This window comes from Drosophila mojavensis, unplaced genomic scaffold (assembly GCF_018153725.1).
Source record: "Drosophila mojavensis isolate 15081-1352.22 unplaced genomic scaffold, ASM1815372v1 contig_108, whole genome shotgun sequence".
In the NCBI taxonomy this organism is placed as follows: domain Eukaryota; kingdom Metazoa; phylum Arthropoda; class Insecta; order Diptera; family Drosophilidae; genus Drosophila; species Drosophila mojavensis.
The window spans coordinates 752,896-775,256 of record NW_025318636.1 but is presented as its reverse complement, the minus strand read 5'-3'; the positions used below and the strand labels follow the sequence as shown (position 1 = coordinate 775,256).

The 22,361-nt window shown below is 37.0% G+C and overlaps 1 protein-coding gene across 1 annotated transcript; it reads left to right on the top strand.

Annotated features, from left to right (window-relative positions):
- Positions 1-1,172: 1,172 nt before the first annotated feature.
- On the top strand, positions 1,173-2,047 carry LOC122757170 (28S ribosomal protein S7, mitochondrial). The gene is made up of 2 exons (XM_044008603.1): positions 1,173-1,284; positions 1,350-2,047. Exons 1-2 carry the CDS (start codon positions 1,247-1,249, stop codon positions 1,951-1,953), a joined length of 642 nt encoding a protein of 213 aa, XP_043864538.1. The 5' UTR covers positions 1,173-1,246; the 3' UTR covers positions 1,954-2,047.
- Positions 2,048-22,361: the final 20,314 nt, after the last annotated feature.

Genomic DNA, 22,361 nt, shown 5'->3' with positions numbered 1-22,361 from the left:
TCTGAAAAAGTTTCGGCATTTACACTGACCAGAGAACACATACCCTAGACATGTAGAACAAACTTTTTCAACACCGAAAAAATGCGCTGAGCGGACCGGACAACTTCGTATTTGGTCGGCTCGGTCTTCTGAGGCTCAAGCAGTGAAAATAAGGCAAGACAAAATCAGTGTGCTGCCGCAGGGTGACCGAATATGGTATTTTAAATACTTTTTGGTATTATCTGCTCCGATTTTGCTCAAAAGTATTTTAATGGTATATTTAGTAGCATTTTTCTTCGATTTTATGGTATTATATGGTATTTTCGGTTTGGTCACTCTTTAAGTCTTAATGAATCGAATGCTTAATGCTTAAGACTTGCTTAATTTTAAAACAAATAAATAGAAGACATGAGCAATAAGCAAAAATATAGAGCTGAGTGGGAGACTATGCCGGAACATGAAAAATGCCTGGAAAGGAGCGCTAATAATATGGATGCGCACTGCAAAGCGTGCCAGACTAACATTTTGAGTAGGCTGGCGTCACTTAAGCAGCATGCGGCTACACAAAAACAAAGATTTAATCATTTTGCCCGTTTCTAATCCGTCGTGTGAACGCATATTGTCTCAAATTAATTTAATCAAAACGAAAAATCGAAACCGCTTTAAAAATGTAAATATATCACATATATTACATGTACAATAATCATTGCGCGAAAATGGGTGCAATAATTTTAAGCCCAGTGAACAAGTGTTATGTAAAGATTTCAACAAATTGAATTTAAGCTGCTCTGACGAAGAAGGCTAGTAAATATAATTAAATGATCTTAAGAGAAACTAGCAAGACTGAACAAAGAAGTTCCTTTACTATTTTATTTTAAGAAAATGTTACAAAATGAATTTTAAGCATTTAATTAATTTTAAGACTTTAAATATATATTGGAATATGGAATTGAATACGAATGCATATTGTTCTAGTTTTTTGTTGGACTGAAATATTATTAATTTTTTAAAATGAAATAAACAACAAACATTTTTTGCAATGGGAAAACCCTTATTTTTTCTATATATAATAAGTCAGTTATTATTTTATTATAATTTGAATTTCCAGACGATTTATTTGTTATGGTATTTATAGTGGTATTTTGTAAAATATGAAATAGTATTTTATAGTATATTTTTGAGACCAAATTGGTATTTTTCGTTTGGTCCGGCGCGGTCACCCTGATTGTTTCAGAAGCACACCTCTATTAGTTATATAAGTATAAACATGGGGTACTTGCCAGCAACAGCCTGTAATGTTTTAAGGTAAATATTAGTGATAGTGTTTATTAAAATGGCCAACTAAAATTTTATTTTCATTATGGTTGAAGGTTTTCAAAATGTAGCCGCCTAATGTCAATGTACCCTTCGCATTTTGCTGAGCCTAGTTTGAAAAAAGAAACAAACAGAAGCAGCGCATCACATATCCCTATAAAAGCAGCTACGAATGATTTATCTGATTCCATATTTTATGATGAACTCAAAAATAAGCTTATAAAGTATATTACTAAAAAAGGCAATAGAAGCTTGGCAAGAGAGTTATTAACCGAAACATTCGAAACTATCAAGCGAACCCAGATTGAAAGATTGATTCTTGCTGGTACGGAGAAAGAGAATATAATACTTGATTCGGAACAACTTTTAAAAAATGCCATTGAAAATGCACGACCCTTACTCCAGTTGTCAGCAATTAAAAGAGGCGGTGTCAAATACCAAGTCCCTGTACCCGTGACAGAAAAGAAATCATATTTTCTTGCGATGAAATGGCTATTGGATGCAGCTCGTGAAAAAGATCGTAAAGTTCATTTACCGGAAAAACTAGCTTGGGAAATTTTAGATGCTGCGTGTGGTCAAGGAAGAGTTATAAAAAAAAAGGACGATTTACATAGGCAATGCGAAAGTAATCGTGCTTATGCTCATTATAGATGGAGTTAATTTCCGTTTTTAATTATGAATGACATCCATCCTATAATCTTGAATATTACATTTTGATTGATTAATTAATAAAATATTAATTATTAAAAAATTAGAAATTACTTTTATAATACAGAAATAATGTACCTATATAATCATATGTTTATATTTGTTGTCCTAACAAGAATGAAAGCTCTATTCGACATCCCCTGATCCCTTCAAGGAACTGGATTTCAATAATATTTTTTTTTACGTGCCAATATCTTCGTAGCCCGAACCTAAAAGCATTAAGTAGAGGCCTGCATGGGTATACTCGCTTGCGGTCGTCTTCCAAATATACTGATATTTGCAAGTGTTTGAGCATCGTAAGCATTGCTGTAAAACGAAACGAATGGTACTCAAAGTCGCCAAGTATTTACTTTACTTTATACGCTTTGAACAGAGTAAAACAAAAACCAGACAAACGAAACGAAAAGCGAGTAGCGTAAAAAAAAAAGTATACGGTACTTTTATCGTGCGTTGAGCGCCGTTGCTGAGCAAAAATCAGGCTAGAATTGGCTAATTGGCCATGATTAATGAAACTATGGTTTAAAATTTCAATTAAAAAAAAAAAAAAAAAAAAATCAAGTAAGAAAGCTCTAGTCTAGACTGCCCGACTACGAGATCCCCTGAACCCTTCGAGCAACTGATATTTCAATAATTATTCGCATATGCACACATACACGCACACACACAGAAATACGTACCCACGCATAAACACGCATTGGCTGCAGTGTTGGCTTACTATAGAAACTTAATTGCTTAATAACTTTTTTATGGATGGAATATCTTGATTGTACTTTTAGATTATGAATATAACCACCAACCAGAGAACACATATACTAGACATCTAGAACAAATTTTTTCAACGACAAAAAAATGCGCTGAGGAGACTAGACAATGCCACGAAATGCACACGCTCCCAAATGAAGCACGGGTTTGCGTTTTCCCTTACTCACTCTCTCCCTCTCCTTATGCTCTTTCTCTATGGTCTCTCAAATAGCAGCAGCGCACAATTGAAAATTTTACGCAATGATCCCAGCGCTTTTCTTTTGAGTAAGGGTACCAAAATCTTAGAAGCGTTTGCTACGTTATATGCAAAATTTTAGCATTTTCATTGATATTTCTAGGAAGGGTTTGAAAGCGATGTGACGCACAAAAAGTATAATTTGGCGACGGGCATTTGAAAATGTGTGAACAGCTTCGGTAGAATCACATTTGCAGGGGTGTATTGAATGATCTTTTATCATCACTTCACTGTTCTTCTATTGTTAAGAATTTTGCCAGAATGTATATAAAGTTAAACTACCTATTGATTCATTATTTTTAATTTCCTTTTATTTAAAATGTTGGTTTTACCAACAATCTTCTCAGTTTGATATTTACAATCTTTCTAATTAGAATTAAAACAAACTGATTAATAATAAATTTTCGATGCTGGCAGCAAGGATGGGTGGGGGAAAACCATTCCTTATCTAAAGATGATTTTGCTGTAGCGTGCATGCGGTACAGAACAATTTTCTCTTTAATGCGAGCGATGTATGGTTTCTTTTCGAAAATTGTCCTAAATGTTTCGAAACGCAGCTTTATCAAATTGTAAAAATTGTCAGAAGGGGCCTTCAATTTAAGATATCTATTTATATAATGAATATTTTAATTGAGTATCAGTTTTTTGCATAGCTCGCGAATAACTGTTAACACTTTTTTGTTGTCTGCAAATAAATGTCTTTCACTGACACAATCAAAAAAACTCAGACAGAAACTTTTTTTGTCGTTTTTTATTTTCTTTTCTTTTATTTTCTTTTCTTTTCTTTTCTTTTCTTTTCTTTTCTTTTCTTTTCTTTTCTTTTCTTTTCTTTTCTTTTCTTTTCTTTTCGCACTGGCTTCGGCTTACTGTCCATTCTCACGATCAAAATCGCCTAATGTCATATGCGCATTAGAAAAAATCGCCTAGTGTCATATGCGCATTTTGTTCATTTATAACCACTCTTATGCTTTATTATCAGTTTTTCGACGCAGTTGCAGTGGCATCCATACTCAATGATATTGCTATTTCACTCACTTTGACCATTTTTTTTCTTGCTTACTCTTGGGGTGTGCATATACACCCGCTCAGCTCTTACCACTACTCGTTGCTCATCCTTCTTCTTCTTTCGCTAGATTTCGGCGACGCACGCTATGCTGCCCCGCGCGTGCCCGTGCTTGTGCATGTGCGTATACGACTTGCGCTTCTGCGCAACATTTTTCGCGCGCACTGTACTTTCGGCGCCGTAACTGTCTTTCCGGTTTTTTTTTTCCACTTTGCCATCAATGTTCTCGATTTTTCGTCACGTTTACATGCACACTGCCTATACTCAAAATAACTACCAATAACTTCACAATTCTCCTCTATTTGGGTATGCCGGCGGGTTTTCACGCCGGCCGTATACCACACTCTCTCCAGCCCCGCAGTCCCTGCTCGGGCGCCACTTGTAAGGTTACTTTATTTTAGCCGGGGTCAGAGTCTCAGTCTGCCCAGGGCCATAACTTACAAGACATTTATAAGTTACTACGGGACGTACAGTGTTGTAGGAATGAGAGAGGGGAAGGGTACCATTTGAGGTTAGGTGAGCACGTGGCCTGAACTCGCCGACCACGCCCACGCGTTTGCACGCGGGAAGGCGGCAGCGATCGAGTGGCGCGATCAAGCGCACTCTAGATCGCTGGGGTCGGGGTTGCGAAGGCGTGCTGTGGGGTGTTAGTGGGGCCACTACGATTGGTAGATCGCGGATCGAGGAGCGCCCAGCGTTGCCGCCGGCGTTCACTCAAGACCACGCGATTTTACTGCCAGAGTTTTGACCTTCCGGCGATCGGGTCGTGACCTCGTTCAAGCTACCAGTTAGTGTTATCGTGGTTAGTTATGATTAGTAAACTAGTAAATTGATTAGTAAACTAACTACGAATAAATACGCAACCATCTCTACGTGCATTTCCTTACTTTATTAACCTTGTCGCCTTATAACCTTTATATTTGCTAATCAGTTTTATTTTTCCTTTTGAGCGCGTCTGCTCCCATCGAGAGCTCCAGACTGACTAAAATCTGCACGCAGCTTTCAATCCTCTTCTGCCGCTGTGCAGATTTTACCACGCGACCAGCAATGCAACTCACCACCGCGAGCTTTCGAGCTGCACGGTTGCATTGCTGATCGCGTGCCCGCCCACTCATTTGAATTTCGCTTACTTTCTAAAGCTAATCGCTGCGGCACTTACATCTAATTATTAACTACTTAGTGCTACCTTACAAACTAACGCTTATTCTACTTACTGCCTAATAATAATCAACTAATATCAACTTACGTCCTAAAACTGAAATGTAAACAATGATTTCAAAATATAACCTTAATAACTACAAAAATCAAAATCCATAACAACAAAATTCCATTTCGTTTCCCTTAATCGCTACAAAATCAAACTATGCCTCAAATCCTATTCAAATCCTATTCACCATAACAAAAATCTATTTCATTTCAATATCTTTACTTATTACCTACAAACATGTAAGGTGGGCAAAAAAAAAGGCCACCTTACAATCCACAAAAAAAGTTATTAAACAATTAAGTTCTCATAGTAAGCGCACACTGCAGCCCATGCGTGTTTATGCGTGGGTGCTTGTGTGTGTATGTGTTTGTGTGTGCGTGTTTCTTGTGTAAGCAGAAATACGCAAAAAATGATTGATCTCGTAGTCGAGCAGTCTCGACTAGAGCTTTCTTACTTGTTAGGTTTGGGCTACTAAAATATACGAAAACACAATCATTCCGCTTCATGCGCTCGACCGAGATAGTCGACTGTTGAACAAAAGGTGCCATTATGCTCAAAGTTTCCCTTTCTCTCTCTCTCTCTCTTTCGATGCTCTCTGCTCTCTCAAATGTGTATATGTATGTATGCATGTGAGCACAAGCAGCAGCTCACGAAAATTGAAATTTCTTCGCGTTAGACTGCCGTTTTTTCCCTTGTGCGCGCTTGTATTTAAGTACCTTTTATTTTCTATTAACAATTTATAAAAACAATTATTTCAAATAGGAATCTGTTTAATATTATTTCATTAATTTAATAAATATAAAAATAGAAAACATTAAATTTAATATTTATGTGTATATATCATAGCTCGCAAATAACTGCAAATAAGTGTCTTTCACTGACACAATCAAAACAAGTAAGAAGGCTCTAGAGGTTCAGGAGATACCCTGAACCCTCTAAGCTGATATTCTAATCAATCTGAATTTTTATGCACACATACATACACATGCATACACACACACGCATAAGCCTGCGCTCTGCTAACTGCGCAGTAAGCAGCGACTGCTCTTGGGCTGCGCTGCAGTGTGGGCAATATTATGAGAATTTATTTGTTGAAAAATTTCTTTTGTAGACATACGATCTTATTTTATTTATTTATTTATTTTCTTAAAGCTCTTGACAAAAACGAGAGTCAATTTAAATTAAAAAACAAAGCCTAAACAAAGTACAGGATATAATTTCAATAGTACACCGACCCGATGGGGGTATTTTATTTGCCAGTCTGGTCAGCTATGCCCACGTCTCACAGCCAAATATGGTCAGTGTAGTAAGTGTAGTAAGAAAATTAAAAAAAAACAACTATTAAATGTAGATTTATTAACTATATCTTACATAATAATTAAAATAATTCTTAAAAAAAAAAAAAAAAATAAATAAAAAAAAAAAAAAAAAAAACAAAAAACAAATAAAAATTAATACAAAAAAAAAAAAAAAAAACAAGTAAGAAAACTCTAGTCGAGAGTGCTCGACTAGATACTACCCTGAACCCAACTAATAAAAATGCCCATTTAGTATGGCCAAAATTTCAATTTCGATGTATTTAAAAATATAAATAAAATACCAAACTCATTTAATAAAATATAAAAATATTTTGAAACTAAAAATTAGAAATTAAAAAAGTTAACATCAGTTGCATCGCGACTTCTCGATCGATCGTCATGCAGCTAACACACTACGCCACCTCACTTCTGATAGGTGCGCTGCCAAAACTCAAATAGATTCACTGCTGCAGCGCCACCTACCAAAACTAAACGAAACTAACTGCTGATGTGATTCTAAGAATCTGCTAGAATAACCAAACTATTAAAAACGCACATTAAGTATGGTTAAAATTTCAATTTCGGTGTTTTTAAAAATATAAATTAAATAGAAAACTCATTTATGAAAATATAAAAATATTTTGAAACAATTAAAAAAAAATAACATCAGCTGCACCGATCGGGATTCGAACCGCGATTTCTCGATCGAGCGTTATGCAGCTAACACACTACGCCACTTCACTTTTGGAATCGGCGCTGGCAAAACTCAAATAGATTCACTGCTGCAGCGCCATCTACCAAAACTAAACGAAACTAACAGCTGATGTGATTCAACGAATGTTTCTAGAAGAAGTTTGAATGCATGTGTGCACACGCATACGATGCTGCTGTAGCTGCTGCACGTGCGTTTGTTAATTGGCCAAATATTTGATGATTTACTTATTTATTTATTTCTTAAAGCTATTGACAAAAACGAGAGTCAATTTTAATTTAAAAAAGCCTATACAAAGTACACGATATAATTTCAATAGTAACACCAACCCGATGGGGGTATTTTATTTGCCAGTCCGGCCGGCTATGCCCACGTCTCACAGCCAAACATGGTCAGTGATACTATTGAAGCTATGAAAAGAAAGTGTTAGTAAGAAAGCTTAAAAAATAAAATATTAAAATGTAGGTTATAAACAATATCTAGCATAATTAAAATAATTCTTAAAATAATAATAAAAATAAAATAATAATAATAATAATAATAATAATAAAAAAAAAATAAAATAAATAAATAAATAAAATGAAAGGAGTTAAAAAAACAATAAAAAAAAGAAAAAAAGAATAAAATAAGAAGAGATAAAGTATAGAAAAAGAAAAAGGACGGCAATAAAAGAAGTTGCAAGAAAAGTTAATAAAAAGAATAAGAAATAATAATAATAAAAAGAAAAGAGTAAGGGAAGAGCCAAAAATAGAGTATAAGAATAGAATTGAGAAATCACTAACACAACATTAGCAGCAAAAACGTATGCCAATGCTTATGCCTGGGCATTGTGAGTGATTTCCCTAAGATAAGCTAGAAGTGAACTCTTTATTTTAGAAAGAGAGAGCTCTAAGCAAAAAACGTGATAATATTTATTAAAATTAACACAAAGAACATGAAACGCACTGTGCAAAGAATAATCCCTAGTGCACACAGGTAAATGAAGCGGACGATAGTGTCTAGTTGCTCGGGACGGAACCAAAAAATTTAGACGACCCAACAAAGAGGACGAATCAATATCACAACTAATCAATTTATGCAGAAAAACAATTCCTAAAATTGTTCTGCGATTGGTTAGCGATGGAAGATCAATTAGCTGGAGCCTACTATGATAAGACGGTAATCGTAAATTACTGTCCCATCTAAGGTCTCTTAAGGCAAAGAGAAGAAACTGTTTTTGGACCGATTCGATACGATCCTGATACAGTTTATGTTGCGGAGACCATACGACAGAGCAATACTCTAGGATAGGACGCACAAGCGAAGTAAATAAGCGCTTGGTAATAAAAGGATCTTTAAATTCCTTAGACCAACGTTTAATAAAGCCAAGCACACTTTTGGCTTCATTAATGATGGTAGAAATATGAAGATTAAAGTTAAGTTTACAGTCAAAGAACACACCAAGATCTTTGACTGTAAAGATGCGTTCTAAGGAAATATTGCTAATTTTATAATCAACAATTAGAGGAACGGTACGACTGAAGGTCATTGTCATACACTTTGAGCAATTTAGGTCAAGCTGGTTTGCCGCACACCAAAGTTGAAATGCATTTAGGTCATCTTGAAGGTGAAGATGTCCATTTGCACTGGAGTATGGAAGGCAAAGTTTTACATCATCAGCATACATAAATATAGTGGAATACGAGATACAACTAGGAAGGTCATTTATAAAAAGGGAAAAGAGCAATGGGCCCAAATGGCTACCCTGAGGTACACCAGACGAAACAAAGATAAGTTTAGACATAGCTGTTCTCAGCAAGACTCTTTGGGTTCTACCCGTTAAATAGGATGAAATCCAAGAGACAAGACTGGGTGAAAATCCTAAACGTTCAAGCTTAAGAATTAGTATGTGATGATGAACTGAGTCAAATGCTTTACTGAAGTCCGTATAAATAACATCGGTTTGCATTTTTTTGGAAAAGCTGTCATTAACAAGCGAAGTGAACTCAAGTAAATTAGAGGACGTGGATCGATTTTGAACAAAACCATGTTGAGATGGTTGAATAATCGATTTGCAAAAGTGCTGCAAGGCCGATGTTATGATTTTCTCAAATAACTTCGGAATAGCAGATAATTTCGCGATGCCTCTATAATTGGAAATATCAGATCTTCCACCTTTTTTATATAAGGGAATGATGAAAGATTCTTTCCAAATTGAAGGGAACACAGAAGTATCCAAGGACAAGTTAAACAATTTTAGTAATTGTGACTGAAGAGAAACACTGCACTCTTTAATCACACAACTAGGAATATTATCAGCACCAGGAGAGAAAGATGATTTCAATGTCCTAATGGCTGCAGCCAGAGAGGATGCAGTAACTTTGGGAGTATTTATAGATCCATATTCAGGAAGAGAATATGGATATGACTTGCTGTAGAGATCAGCAGAAGAATAAGTGGATTGAAAAAAATCAGCAAATAGATCAGAGGAATCCTGATCATTGCATGTTTTTTCACCTCCAAGGACAAATGAGGACGGCAAACCAGAGGATTTACGCTTCAAGTTTACAAATGAGAAAAATTGTTCGGGATCTCGAGTAAACTGACGTTTGCAACGTGTAAGATAATTCTCATAACAGCTAGAATTTAAAATATTGAAGTTTGACTTGGCATTGGAATATTTGGACCAGTCAATACTTGAACCAGACTTTTTGTAATTTTTAAAACATTTAGTTTTAATGTTTCTCAAGTTCGAAAGAGTTTTGGTGAACCAAGGTGGCTTATTTGAAACTGGCGAAATACGGCGGAGAGGGACACAAACATCCAGAATAGAGTTTAAGGTAGAATAAAAAAACGATGCTGCTAAATTAATATCAACCGACTCATATAAAATAGACCAGTCTGTTGAATTAATTAGTTCGTTAAGCAAAACGAAATTGCATTTACGATAACAGCGACTAAGTTTAGAAGGCATTGGAGTAGTAGAGGGAGGATTATCGATAGTTAATAAAACCTCTAAAGTGGGGTGATATATATCCTCAGGTAAGGAGAAAGGAGTTGATCTCGCGACATTAATGAGCGAATCATGATTAACAAACACAAGATCAAGAGTACGATTAAGATGGTTTGAAATAGAGTTCATCTGAAACATAGACAGGTTAAACAATTCATCAAAAAGATAGTGATCAATTGTCGGAATAAAGTAATTTGCATTATAAGTTGAAGACCAAGAAGTGTTCGGAATATTAAAATCACCCAACACAAGAAGACAATCTCTATCATTTACATGTTCATTAACTTGTTTAATACAATTTATGTGGTGAGCATAAACTTGTACATCAGAAGAGGGAGGGATATAAGAACATGTGATGTACAATGAGCACGATGGGAGAGTTAATTTAACCGCTATAATCTCCACATCATGAAGGGTCGAAAAGGTAAACAATTCAGAGTGGATAATGGACTTAACCGCAATTAACACCCCACCACCTCTACGCGACGAACGGTCGAGTCTATAAATAGTGAAATTACTTGAAAGAATTTCACTATTATGAATATTACTACTTAGCCATGTTTCAGTGAAAGCGATAATATCATATTGTACACTGAAACTATGCAAGAAAAGACTTTTAAGTTTTGAGTTTAAGCCACGTACATTTTGATAAATCAGGGACAGCTGAGAAGAGGTTTGTAAGTAATTTAGTTTTGATGAAGATTGCACCGAAGGTAAATTTACTGAAATAGGCATCGATCTGTTACGATTTTTGGGTTTAAATTCATGAAAAACTACATGAGGTGGCAAGAAATTAGGGTCACAAAGGGTTTTAAAGTATTCTACAGGCACATTGATTTTGAACGAAGCAATTTCACGCGGTGTCGCAAAACTAGACTTCGATATAAAAACATTAGCCGGAATCTTATTTGAGATAAAAGCCGATACTGCCTCAATGGTAGTGTCAGATGAAAGCCTAGATAAGAAAACTTGCTTTCTAGGAGAGACAACAGATAAGGTAATGCTAGGAGAGGCTGACTTATTGTCACTCTTTGTTTGAGCAACAATAGAAGTAGCATCCAAATTTGGGACAGGGGTTTGAGATTCAATAGAAGCCTCAATAGGAGAAACAGATATGGGACAAGGTGAAGGAGGATCTAGAGAATTGGGAGCCGATGACAAAACAGAAGCGCAAGGTGAGGGAGGAGCAAGCGAATTAGGTGACGGTACTATTACAGAAGGAGTTACCGACAACAAAGGGGTCTCCAATTGAGAGAGAGGAGTTTCAAAGCCGTACTGATTTAAGATTTCCTCAGCAGCAGCCATGTCACTGGTCAACTGCATAGAAATGTTCTTCAGTTTTAAAAATTGAGCCCTCACAGCTCTATACATTTTAGACTGTTGGAGTGTCATGGTAGAAAGTGTTTTGGTTCATCAAAACTTATGGGCCGTGGTTTCAAATGAGTTTGTGAAGCCAGAAGATGAAACGAGTGAAGCGTTCAAGACATGGAAACGAGAGAACGACAAAGCAAAAGCAGTGCTAATTTTGTCGATAAGTGCGTCGCAAGTAAACTACGTGAAGAGATGCATTTACGCAAAAGATGTATGGAACGAACTGAAAAAGTTACATCAATCATCTGGACCTGCTCTGCTACCAAATGTTGTCGAGTATTTGTGCGCGAGTGGATAAGAAGAACCGCAACGTTTGGTTGTTCAAGTGAGACTGATTTTATTATGCTTCTTAATAGCTAAGTACATGATAGCGTTGCCACTAATATGAGAATTGCCATATCAACACTCTTCCTCAATTCTTATATTTTCATTAGGCCGATCAACGCTATACATTTCATATGTTTTACTCTTGATAAATTCTTAGTTAATACATCGGCAATCATTTCATTTGATGGACAATAAGATAAATCGATCAACTTATTTTCATAACAATTTCGTATATGGTGATATTTAGTATCAATATGTTTGCTTCGTGCATGATATATAGGATTCTTCACAAGATTTAACGCGCTTACATTATCTTCATAAATTCTTATACAGTTTCTCTTAAAATACGGATTCATTTCGCTTATTAGCTTTCTTAAATAAATCGCCTCCTTTGCAGCATCAGAGAGCGCCATATACTCTGCCTCAGTACTGCTCAGCGCCACCGACTTCTGTTTCTTCGAGGTCCATGAAAATGCCGAACCTCCCCACATGAAGGCATATCCTGTGAAAGACTTCCTATCAGTTCATAGCCAGCAATCTCCTCTCCTGTCTTCTCGTAGACTAACGCTAGATCTGCTGTGGTGTGCAGATACCTGAAAACTTGCTTTGCTGCTGCAAGATGTTCGCTATGTGGATTCGAATTCCGTTGTGCCAGCTTGCACACCGAATGTAATATGTCCGGCCGTGTGCATAGCGCAATATACATTAGCGAACCAATCACAGACTGATACTCTGTGATATCAACGCGCTTACACGACTCTCTCTCACAGTTTACTTGGAAGTTAGCTTCCAATGGTGTTGATGTGGTGCGGCAATTAGACATGCCCATCTCATTGAGCAGACCCACTATATGCTTCCTTTGGCTCACGCGAATCGCACCAGTCCTTCCTTCTCGTTGGATTTCAAAGCCTAAAAAGTTCGTCACTTGACCCTTGTCTACTACCTGAAATTCAGAAGATATAGCCTTTTTAGTAGCTAGCATCTCACCCATGCTTGAACACGCCAGTAACATATCATCTACGTATACTGCAATCAGGTTTATCGTCCGGTCATCTGAGCACTTGGTATACAGACATGGCTCGCTCTCGCATGCCCTGTATCCCATTTTGGTTAGAACGCCATCCAACTTAGTGTTCCAAACCCGACCAGCTTGCTTCAGGCCGTACAGCGACCTTTTAAGCTTCAGCACACATCCAGAATGGTCGTCGTAGAGTTCTGGCTGTTGCATGTAGATATCTTCTTCCAGAATGCCGTTTAGGTATGCCGTCGAAACATCAAGTTGATGTACATAAAGCTCGTATTCTGCAGCCATAGCCAGGATCATACGTATTGTACTGTAGCGCACTACTGGAGAATACGTCTCTTTGAAGTCTATGCCATACCTTAGGCCGCATCCTTTTGCAACCAAGCGCGCTTTGTAGCGCTCAACTTCTCCAGATGAATTCGTCTTTAAAGTAAACACCCATTTGCAGCCTATGGGCTTCTGACCATGTGGTAACTGAACCAGGTCCCATGTGTCATTACACATCAATGCGTTATACTCTTCCTGCATTGCCGCTCTCCATTCATCTGCTTGTGGACTCGATTGTGCTTGCTGCACGGTTAAAGGAACTTTAATGTTATTGCTTAACATTACATTTGCCATGTTGTATTGCTTAGTTGGCCGTCCCTTCAAGCCCGTTCTGACTATTTTAGGCCTACCTGGCCCTCTTCTTGGCTGTTCAGCTTCGTCAGCATCATCGTCAGGTTGCTCCTCTGTACTGGAATGATCTTCTTGTATACCTTCCTGATCAGCATTATCATCTTCAACCATTATCGTAGCGCTAGCTTTCTCGGTTGACTCACGTACGCTATCCTCGATGAAATAAACGTCTCTGCTAATCTTCACGTCACCTGTGTTCTTGTCGAACAGAGAATATGCCTTTGACGACTCGGAGTATCCGACCATAGTATACTCTTTTCCTTTCTCCTGGAACTTCTTCTTTGGACCCTTTTCCAGTGCAATTGCTGTACATCCAAACACTCTCAAGTGCTTGACAACTGGCTTCAGCCCTGTAAACGCCTCGAAAGGTGTTATGCCATCCAGAGCTTTCGTTGGTGATCGGTTTCTTAGATATGCAGCGCACGCGACTGCCTCCGCCCAGAAACTCTCGTTTAATGCTGCACTATTAAGCATTACTCTTGCCATCTCAACCAGTGTCCGATTGCAGCGCTCAGCACCACCATTTTGCTGCGGGGTATACGGTTCACTCAGCTGCCGTTTAATACCAGCCAATTTAACATATTCGTCAAAATCTTTGTTGACATATTCTGTACCATTATCACTTCTAATGATTTTCACTTTCAGACCTTTCTGACGCTCTAACATCGTTACATGTTCTTTAAATATCTTGGTCACCTCAGACTTTTGTTTCATAAAGTAAACATGGATGTAACGGCTCTTATCGTCAATCATTGTGAGAAAGTATCTGGCGCCGCCATTCGATACTTGCCTTATAGGTCCACACACGTCACTATGTATCAACTCACATATTTGTTTTGATCTATTCTCTGAATCTTCAAATGGTCTAGCGTGACATTTACTTTTCAAGCAATTTATACAATCAAAATGTTCTATGTCAGAGCTTACTGCCAATCCACGCACCATATCTTTGCTTTGCAGTTCACGAAGGCTCTGCACATTTAAATGGCCGTATCGTGCATGCCATTTCTTGATATCATCAGCACCCTTTGATAAACACAACTTTTTATTATTTTTTGTTTCACACAGAAACAGTCCGCTGATTCTTTTGGCAATTAATATGACTATATTTTCGCTGTCAAAAACTTTGCAAAAACCTGAATTAAATTCAACAGAGCATCCATTGGCAACTGCCTTTCCAACTGATATGAAATTACACTGTAGCCCTGGTACAAATAACACGTCTTTAAGAGTAATTTTAATTCTTTTCTTTTTTTAATTTTTGACTGAACGGAATTTAATGAAACTTTCAGCATATGAATATTTGAGAAATTTAAAAAAATGAAAAATTATTCACAATTAGCTGTAGTGGCATCTGACTTGAACTTGAATGTTTTTATTCGCTAAAAACATATCGGGATGATTTATCGCATTTTAAAAGCAAACTCGACGCCCGCGCTGTATATACGGCCATTTAAAAAAAAAAAAATTGAAGTCTCTAGCTCTTATATCTTCGGAAATCGACGCGTTCAAACATGCGGACAGACGGACAGGGCCAAATCGACTCAGCTCGTCGCCCTGATCAAGAATATATATACTTTGTGGGGTCTGCCACGCCTCCTTCTGCCTGTTACATACATTTCAACAAAACCATTATACCCTGATTTCCCATTGAAAATGGGTTCAGGGTATAAAAATAAAACAAGTAAGAAAGCTCTAGTCGAGACTACTCGACTACGAGATCCCTTGAACCCTTGGAGTAATAGCTATTTCAATAATTTTTCGCGTCTTTCAGCTTACACAAGAAACACACACACACACACACACACATTTACATACATATACACACACAAGCATAAACACGCATGGGCGCAGTGTGCGCTTACTATGAGAACTTAATTGTTTAATAACTTTTCTTGTCGACATACGATCTTCATGAAACTTTTATATTATAATTATAACATGGATATGCATGTATTTGTCAAAGCATAAGTCTCTAGTATTTGAAATACGCTTTTTACAAAAGTGAGGGTGAGGGGGTGAATATAGGGGTGGGGGGTAAATTTTAACAAAAACCGAAATTGTATAAATTGCATATAAGCATACATTAAAAATGTGGAGACTCTAGCAATAAAGGTGTAAAAGATATAATTTAATAGCTGGTTTTCGATAAGGTTTTTTATCGATAAAAAAAGATCGGGATGAGTTATCGATTTTTAATGATAAACTCGATATCCGCGCTGTAATTACGGACATTTAAAAAAATATGTGAAGTCTCTAGCTCTTATATATTTGGAAATCGACGCGTTCAAACATACAGACAGACGGACAGACGGACAGACGGACGGACGGACAGACGGACAGACAGACAGGGCCAAATCGACTCAGCTCGTCGCCCTGATCAAGAATATATATACTTTGTGGGGTCTGCCACGCCTCCTTCTGCCTGTTACATACATTTCAACAAAACCATTATACCCTGATATCCCATTGAAAATGGGTTCAGGGTATAAAAAGAAAAAGGAAGGTATTTAAAGAAGTTGCAAGAAAAGTTAATACAAAGAATAAGAAATAATAAAAAGAAAAGAGTAAGGGAAGAGCCAAAATAGAATATAGGATAGAATTGAGAAATCAATACACAACATTGGCAACGAAAATGTATACCAATGATTATGTCTGGGCATTGTGAGTGATTTCCCTAAGATAAGCTAGAAGTGAACTCTTTATTTTAGAAAGAGAGAGCTCTAAGGAAAAAACGTGATAATATTTATTAAAATTAACACAAAGAACATGAAACGCACTGTGCAAAGAATAACCCCTAGTACACACAGGTAAATGAAGCGGACGATAATGTCTAGTTGCTCGGGACGGAACCGAAAAATTTAGACGACCCAACAAAGAGGACGAATCAATATCACAACTAATCAATTTATGCAGAAAAACAATTCCTAAAATTGTTCTGCAATTGGTTAGCGATGGAAGATCAACAAGCTGGAGCCTACTATGATAAGACGGTAATCGTAAATTACTGTCCCATCTAAGGTCTCTTAAGGCAAAGAGAAGAAACTGTTTTTGGACCGATTCGATACGATCCTGATACAGTTTATGCTGCGGAGACCATACAACAGAGCAATACTCTAAGATATCTATTTATATAATGAATATTTTTATTGAGTATCAAATACTCAGAAGAGCACTTCATTTCATCCGATGACTTTAAAAGATTTGAACAAATTTCGCAATCGGTTTTTTGCATAGCTCGCAAATAACTGTTAACACTTTTTTGTTGTCTGCAAATAAGTGTCTTTCACTGACACAATCAAAAAAACTCAGACAGAAACTGTTTTTGTCGCGTCTGGCTTAGCTCACTCGCGCTCTGAGCGAGACAGTTATTTCTGTTTTCGTTTCCCTCAAGTCAAACACTGATCGTTGGCTTGAGTTAAATGAAGCAAACTGTCAGTTGCATTTGTATGGGTAATCACGCGCAATTGTTGCGTCCTTTTTGTATGTATGTATGCATGTATTTACATGCACACGAAGGCAAAGATAATTTCTGTTGAGTTTTTTAGTTAAACTGTCTTTTGCTGAGAGTCTTTGTGTGAGGGAAGATCGTGTTAGTCTTTACGCGACACTCATGTGAGAGCGTCACACGAATGAGTCATTGCATTGCGTCTGAGCGAAACAGATTCTAAAGAAAATAAAGAGTGTCGCTCAGAGCGAGATCGTGACTGCACAAGCTTTTCGATTATGATACGAAGCAGAGCATATACGAAAAAAACGATCAACTCTCATTTGCGAGCGAGAAGATACCCAGCAAAATATCGTAATGCATTTCATTTGCATTACATTTTCAATATTTGCAATGTTTGCATCTAATGACAATTCAACCTCAATATTTGGATCTAAAGGTTCTTGATCTACAGATGAATTCGTGGCACACTGCTCATGAAATACTGATAGGTTAGATCCGCTATCCTTTATTAAATTTGCTAACATGAGATCTTCATCTGGAATACAATTTCCAGATATAGAAGCAGATGTCGAAATTTTCATTGAAAGCATTTTAAAAACTGTTGGGTTAGTATTAGTTGCTCCTCGACTTCTAATTAAATAAAATAAATTTTCTAAAGGGTCTTGGTTTAGTTTGGATGTGGAAACAAAGAAAGTATCACTGCTGTCATTCCAAATATTTTCCGCTAAAGCAATTATAGATGAGATTGTAATAATCATCCCATCAATACAATATATTTTTTGTGGATACTTCAGGTCATGGAAATAATCTCTCATTTCCTGAAGATACTCATGGACATTATTGTTTTTCCTAAGTGCGCTTCTATACGGATTACTATAAAATAGTACATGATTGTTTAAACAATCGAAAAGGTTATTAATTTTGTCAATAAAGATAGCTATTGCAAGAGCACTATCTTTACAATCAGTAAACCCGCCTGAATCTACAATTGTGCGTGTCGCAGCAGCTACACTGTGGCTAATAACTTGGGTGGCAAATTTTACTTTCATTTTCTCAAAACAATTTGGACTGACATGTTTTGGAGACAATTTCGGACATAAGCGCGTAAAATTTGTAGTTTCAATTTCATATAATTTTCTTATTATACTCCATGAAACTTTGCCCTGAGGTGTGGAAATATTATGCTTAAAGAGAATATTTCTAAGCGATTTAACAAGATTAGGTACATCGAATATCGCAATTATTTCTTTATCGTTAACAGAAAAACTAGGATTGTTGATGCCTATGCCCCATCTATTAAAAACGGCCCTATTATTGGATCCCTGATCGCAAACAATGGCTTTGACATTAAGCCCCAATGCTTGCGATAGTCCAATATTCTCTTCCACTTTATTTTTAAGGTCAGTATGTTTTATGCCACGAGCTGAAACCGTATAGCTTAAAACATACTTCCAGTTCTCAAAGAGACCCCTAACAAGAAAAACACAGACTTGCTGTCCTAAAAACGTAGTCCTTTTTATCATCTCGTCAAGAGATGAATTATACTGAAGACCTCTTTTTACGTTGAGCCCATCGCAAACTAATACGGCATATTTTCTCTTGGCATAATTTTTTCAACAATTCCCTGTAGATTTTCTAATAATTCTGGATTAAATCCAGGAACTAAACTTTTTTTAATCGCACATCGATTTAATGATTTCTTACATGGGAGTCTTTATTTAAGATTATACCTAAGATAATCTTATGTCCTAGCTGAATAAAAATTAATATTTTGGGAAATTGCCCTTTCAGCACTATTATAAACATGATTATTTTTTAAAAGCATTTTACAAAGCATTTTTGACTGTTCAGAAACATAAGGTAAATTGTTTATTGTCGTGAAGACATGCTTTTTGAAATGTATGTAACAGACAAAAGGAGGCGTGGCACATCCCATAAAGTACAGTGGAATCCGGTTATAGCGACACTCAAGGGACCGTCGATTTTACGTCGCTATACCAGGAGGACGCTTTAACCAGAATGTGTAAAATATATATTTTTTTTTCATATTTTTTACGGTTGCCATGTTCGTAATAGCTTTTACTATAAAACAATTTTAATTTTTAATCAAAACAACCATTTTTTATAAACTTATTTCAATAACATGGTTTAGAAACATTTTTGTGACGTCGGCATTGTACTTTGTCTCTCTCCCTCTCTGTCTAAGCAATGTCAATACATACATACATACATTTCTAACAGAGTCTTTTTTAGACTCATTCACGAAGTGAAAGAGTATATTGGTTTTGTGCAAAGTCCGTCTTTCTGTCCGTCCGTCCGTCTGTCCGTCTGTCCGTATGAACGCAATCTATTTCGGCGCTATTGAAGCTAGAGACTTGAAATTTGGAACACATACTCATGTATATCTCCGATTTATAAAGTGTTAAAATTTTCCGCCCACTAGGGGCGTGGCAAATCGGAAAATGCATTTTCCGATATACCAGAAGTCATGTTTGTTGAAGAGCTAGAAATCTGAAATTTGGTATGTAGGTCCGCGTCGACCACCCAAGATCACGAGCTATGGCGGATATATCGCCGCCCATTTAGCGCGTGGCAAATCGGACAAAACTGTATCTCCTAAATTTATAAACTTAGAATGCTGAAATTTTGCACGTAAGCTGATGTTTTAATTCTATAAAGACATATTACAAAATTATTATAAAATTATATATCTACGCCTACTAGGGGCGTGGCAAATCGGACCTGAAGGTATAGTGATTTTTGAATTCGGCTATATTTTGGACACCTTTAATGCTAGAGACCTTGATATATATACTCGGTATATATACTCACCCGAGACCAAAAAGCTTTGTCGGATATATGTCCGTCCACAGGGGGCGTGGCAAACAACAAAAGTTGATATCTCCTAAAGTATAATACCTAGAAGCTTCAAATTTAGATAGTTAAGTTACCAGCCTCATGGGGCGTGGCGTGGCATGTCGAAAAATACCTTGTAATTTTCACATTTTTTGAGGGTAAGTATTCAAACTTTGTAGTTAGGGTACAGTTATCACATTCTAAGAACTGACCAAAAATTAGGTGTCTACGCACAGTAGGGGCGTGGCAAATCGGGAAAAACTGCATTCTATACAGTATTAGAGATAAACTTGGCTGCTAAATTGCTTATGGGATGTGAATGAGTATTCCGCAGTCGGTAATGCCCAACTGAAACGTTCTTGTTTTAAAATGTATTTAACAGGTAGAAGTAGGCGTTGCAGACCCCACAAGGTATATATTTCCTTGATCAGGGTGACGAGCTGAGTCGATTTAGCCCCGTCCGTCTGTTTGTCCGTCCGTCTGTCCGTATGTATGAACGCGTCGATGGGCAATGTTGTATCGGCACGAACTATTCGTCGACGGCTATTAAGCTCGAATCTACCTGGGAGAGTTGCTCGCAGGGTTCCTCTATTGCGTAAATCAAATATTCGGATGAGGCTTAATTTGGCTCAAACTCACAAGGCCTGGTGTGGTTTAGAGGGAGAGTGTAAATGGAGGAACATTCTCTGGAGTGATGAAACAAAAAAAAATTTATTTGAGAACGACTCAAATATAAATGTTCGAATACCTAAAAGGCAAAGAATTGGATCCTAGATATACAAAAAAGACGGTTAAGCACGGAGGAGGCGGCATAATGGTTTGGGACTGCTTTTCATGGCATGGTTTTGAATTGGACCATCGACCATTTTCATAATGGACAGATTCCTGTAAAAGGAACTATTGAGTAGTGTTATGCTACCATATACCCACGACAACATACCTCTAAAATAGAAATTCCAACAGGATAACGATCCTAAATAGGACTCCCCAGTAGTTAAAGATTGGTTTCATGAAAATATAATTGAAGTTTATGAGTGGCCAAGGTAGTCTCCAGATCTCAATCCAATTGAGAACCTTTGGGGACACCTGAATAGGCGAATTTCCAAGACTACCTGCTTCAATTACACCCAATTATTGGAAAATATTCAGGAGGAATGGAACACCATTCCTGTGGAAAGGTGTATAAAGTTAATATCCTCTATGCCGCAAAGAATCAGTCCGTCTGTCCGTCTGTCTGACCGTCCGTCCGTATGTATAAACGCGTCGATCTCAGAAGATATAAGAGCTAGGGACTTGAAATTTTTTTTCCTGGGTCCGTGTATGTCACGCGCATATCAAGTTTTTCTCTATATATCGATAACTACTCTCGATATTTTATTATCGATCAAAATCCTTATCGAAAGCTAATTATTTAATTATATCTCCTACACCTTTAAAGCTAGAGTTTCGAAATGTATTGTATTTTAAATGTAGACTTATATGTATTTTATATAATTTCGGTTTTTGTTGTAATTTACCCCCCACCATTATATCCATCCCCTCACCATCACCTTTGTAAAAGGCGTATTTCAAGTACTAGAGACTTGTGCTTTGGCATGTACATACATTACAACATTATTATTATGTTCTGAAAGTTTCATTGAGATTGTACGTCTAGAAATTAAATTATTCAACAAATAAATTCTTATAATATTGCCCACACTGCAGCGCAGCCCAAGCGCAGTCGCTGCTTACTGCGCAGTTAGCAGATCGCGTTATAATACGTTCGTTTGTATGTATGTTTGCCGAAAAGAAGTGCAGAGTGATTAGAATATCAAATTAGAAGGTTCAGGGTATCTCCTAGTCGAGCAGTCTCGACTAGAGTTTTCTTACTTGTTCATTCTTTTTTTTTAATTTGCTGGGTACACCTATTAATCTGGCCAGCAAAAATGTGAGTTTTTTGTGAAGTATGCCAAAATTATGCTAAAAATTATTATTTTTTAAGCTTGTTATACCCTGAACCCATTTTCAATGGTAAATCAGGGTATAATGGTTTTGTTATACCCTGAACCCATTTTCAATGGGAAATCAGGGTATAATGGTTTTGTTGAAATGTATATAACAGGCAGAAGGAGGCGTGGCAGACCCCACAAAGTATATATATTCTTGATCAGGGCGACGAGCTGAGTCGATTTGGCCCTGTCCGTCTGTCTGTCTGTCCGTCTGTCCGTATGTTTGAACGCGTCGATTTCCGAAGATATAAGAGCTAGAGACTTGAATTTTTTTTTTAATGACCGTATATACAGCGCGGATGCCGAGTTTGCTTTTAAAATTCGATAAATCATCCCGTTATGTTTTTATCGAATAAAAACATTCAAGTTCAAGTCAGATGCCACTATAGCTAA

Coding starts and splice junctions, on each gene's coding strand:
- LOC122757170 (XM_044008603.1), top strand. CDS start 1,247: ATGGGGTACTTGCCAGCAACAGCCTGTAATGTTTTAAG. Junction 1,285..1,349: donor ACAGCCTGTAATGTTTTAAG/GTAAATATTAGT, acceptor TTATGGTTGAAG/GTTTTCAAAATGTAGCCGCC.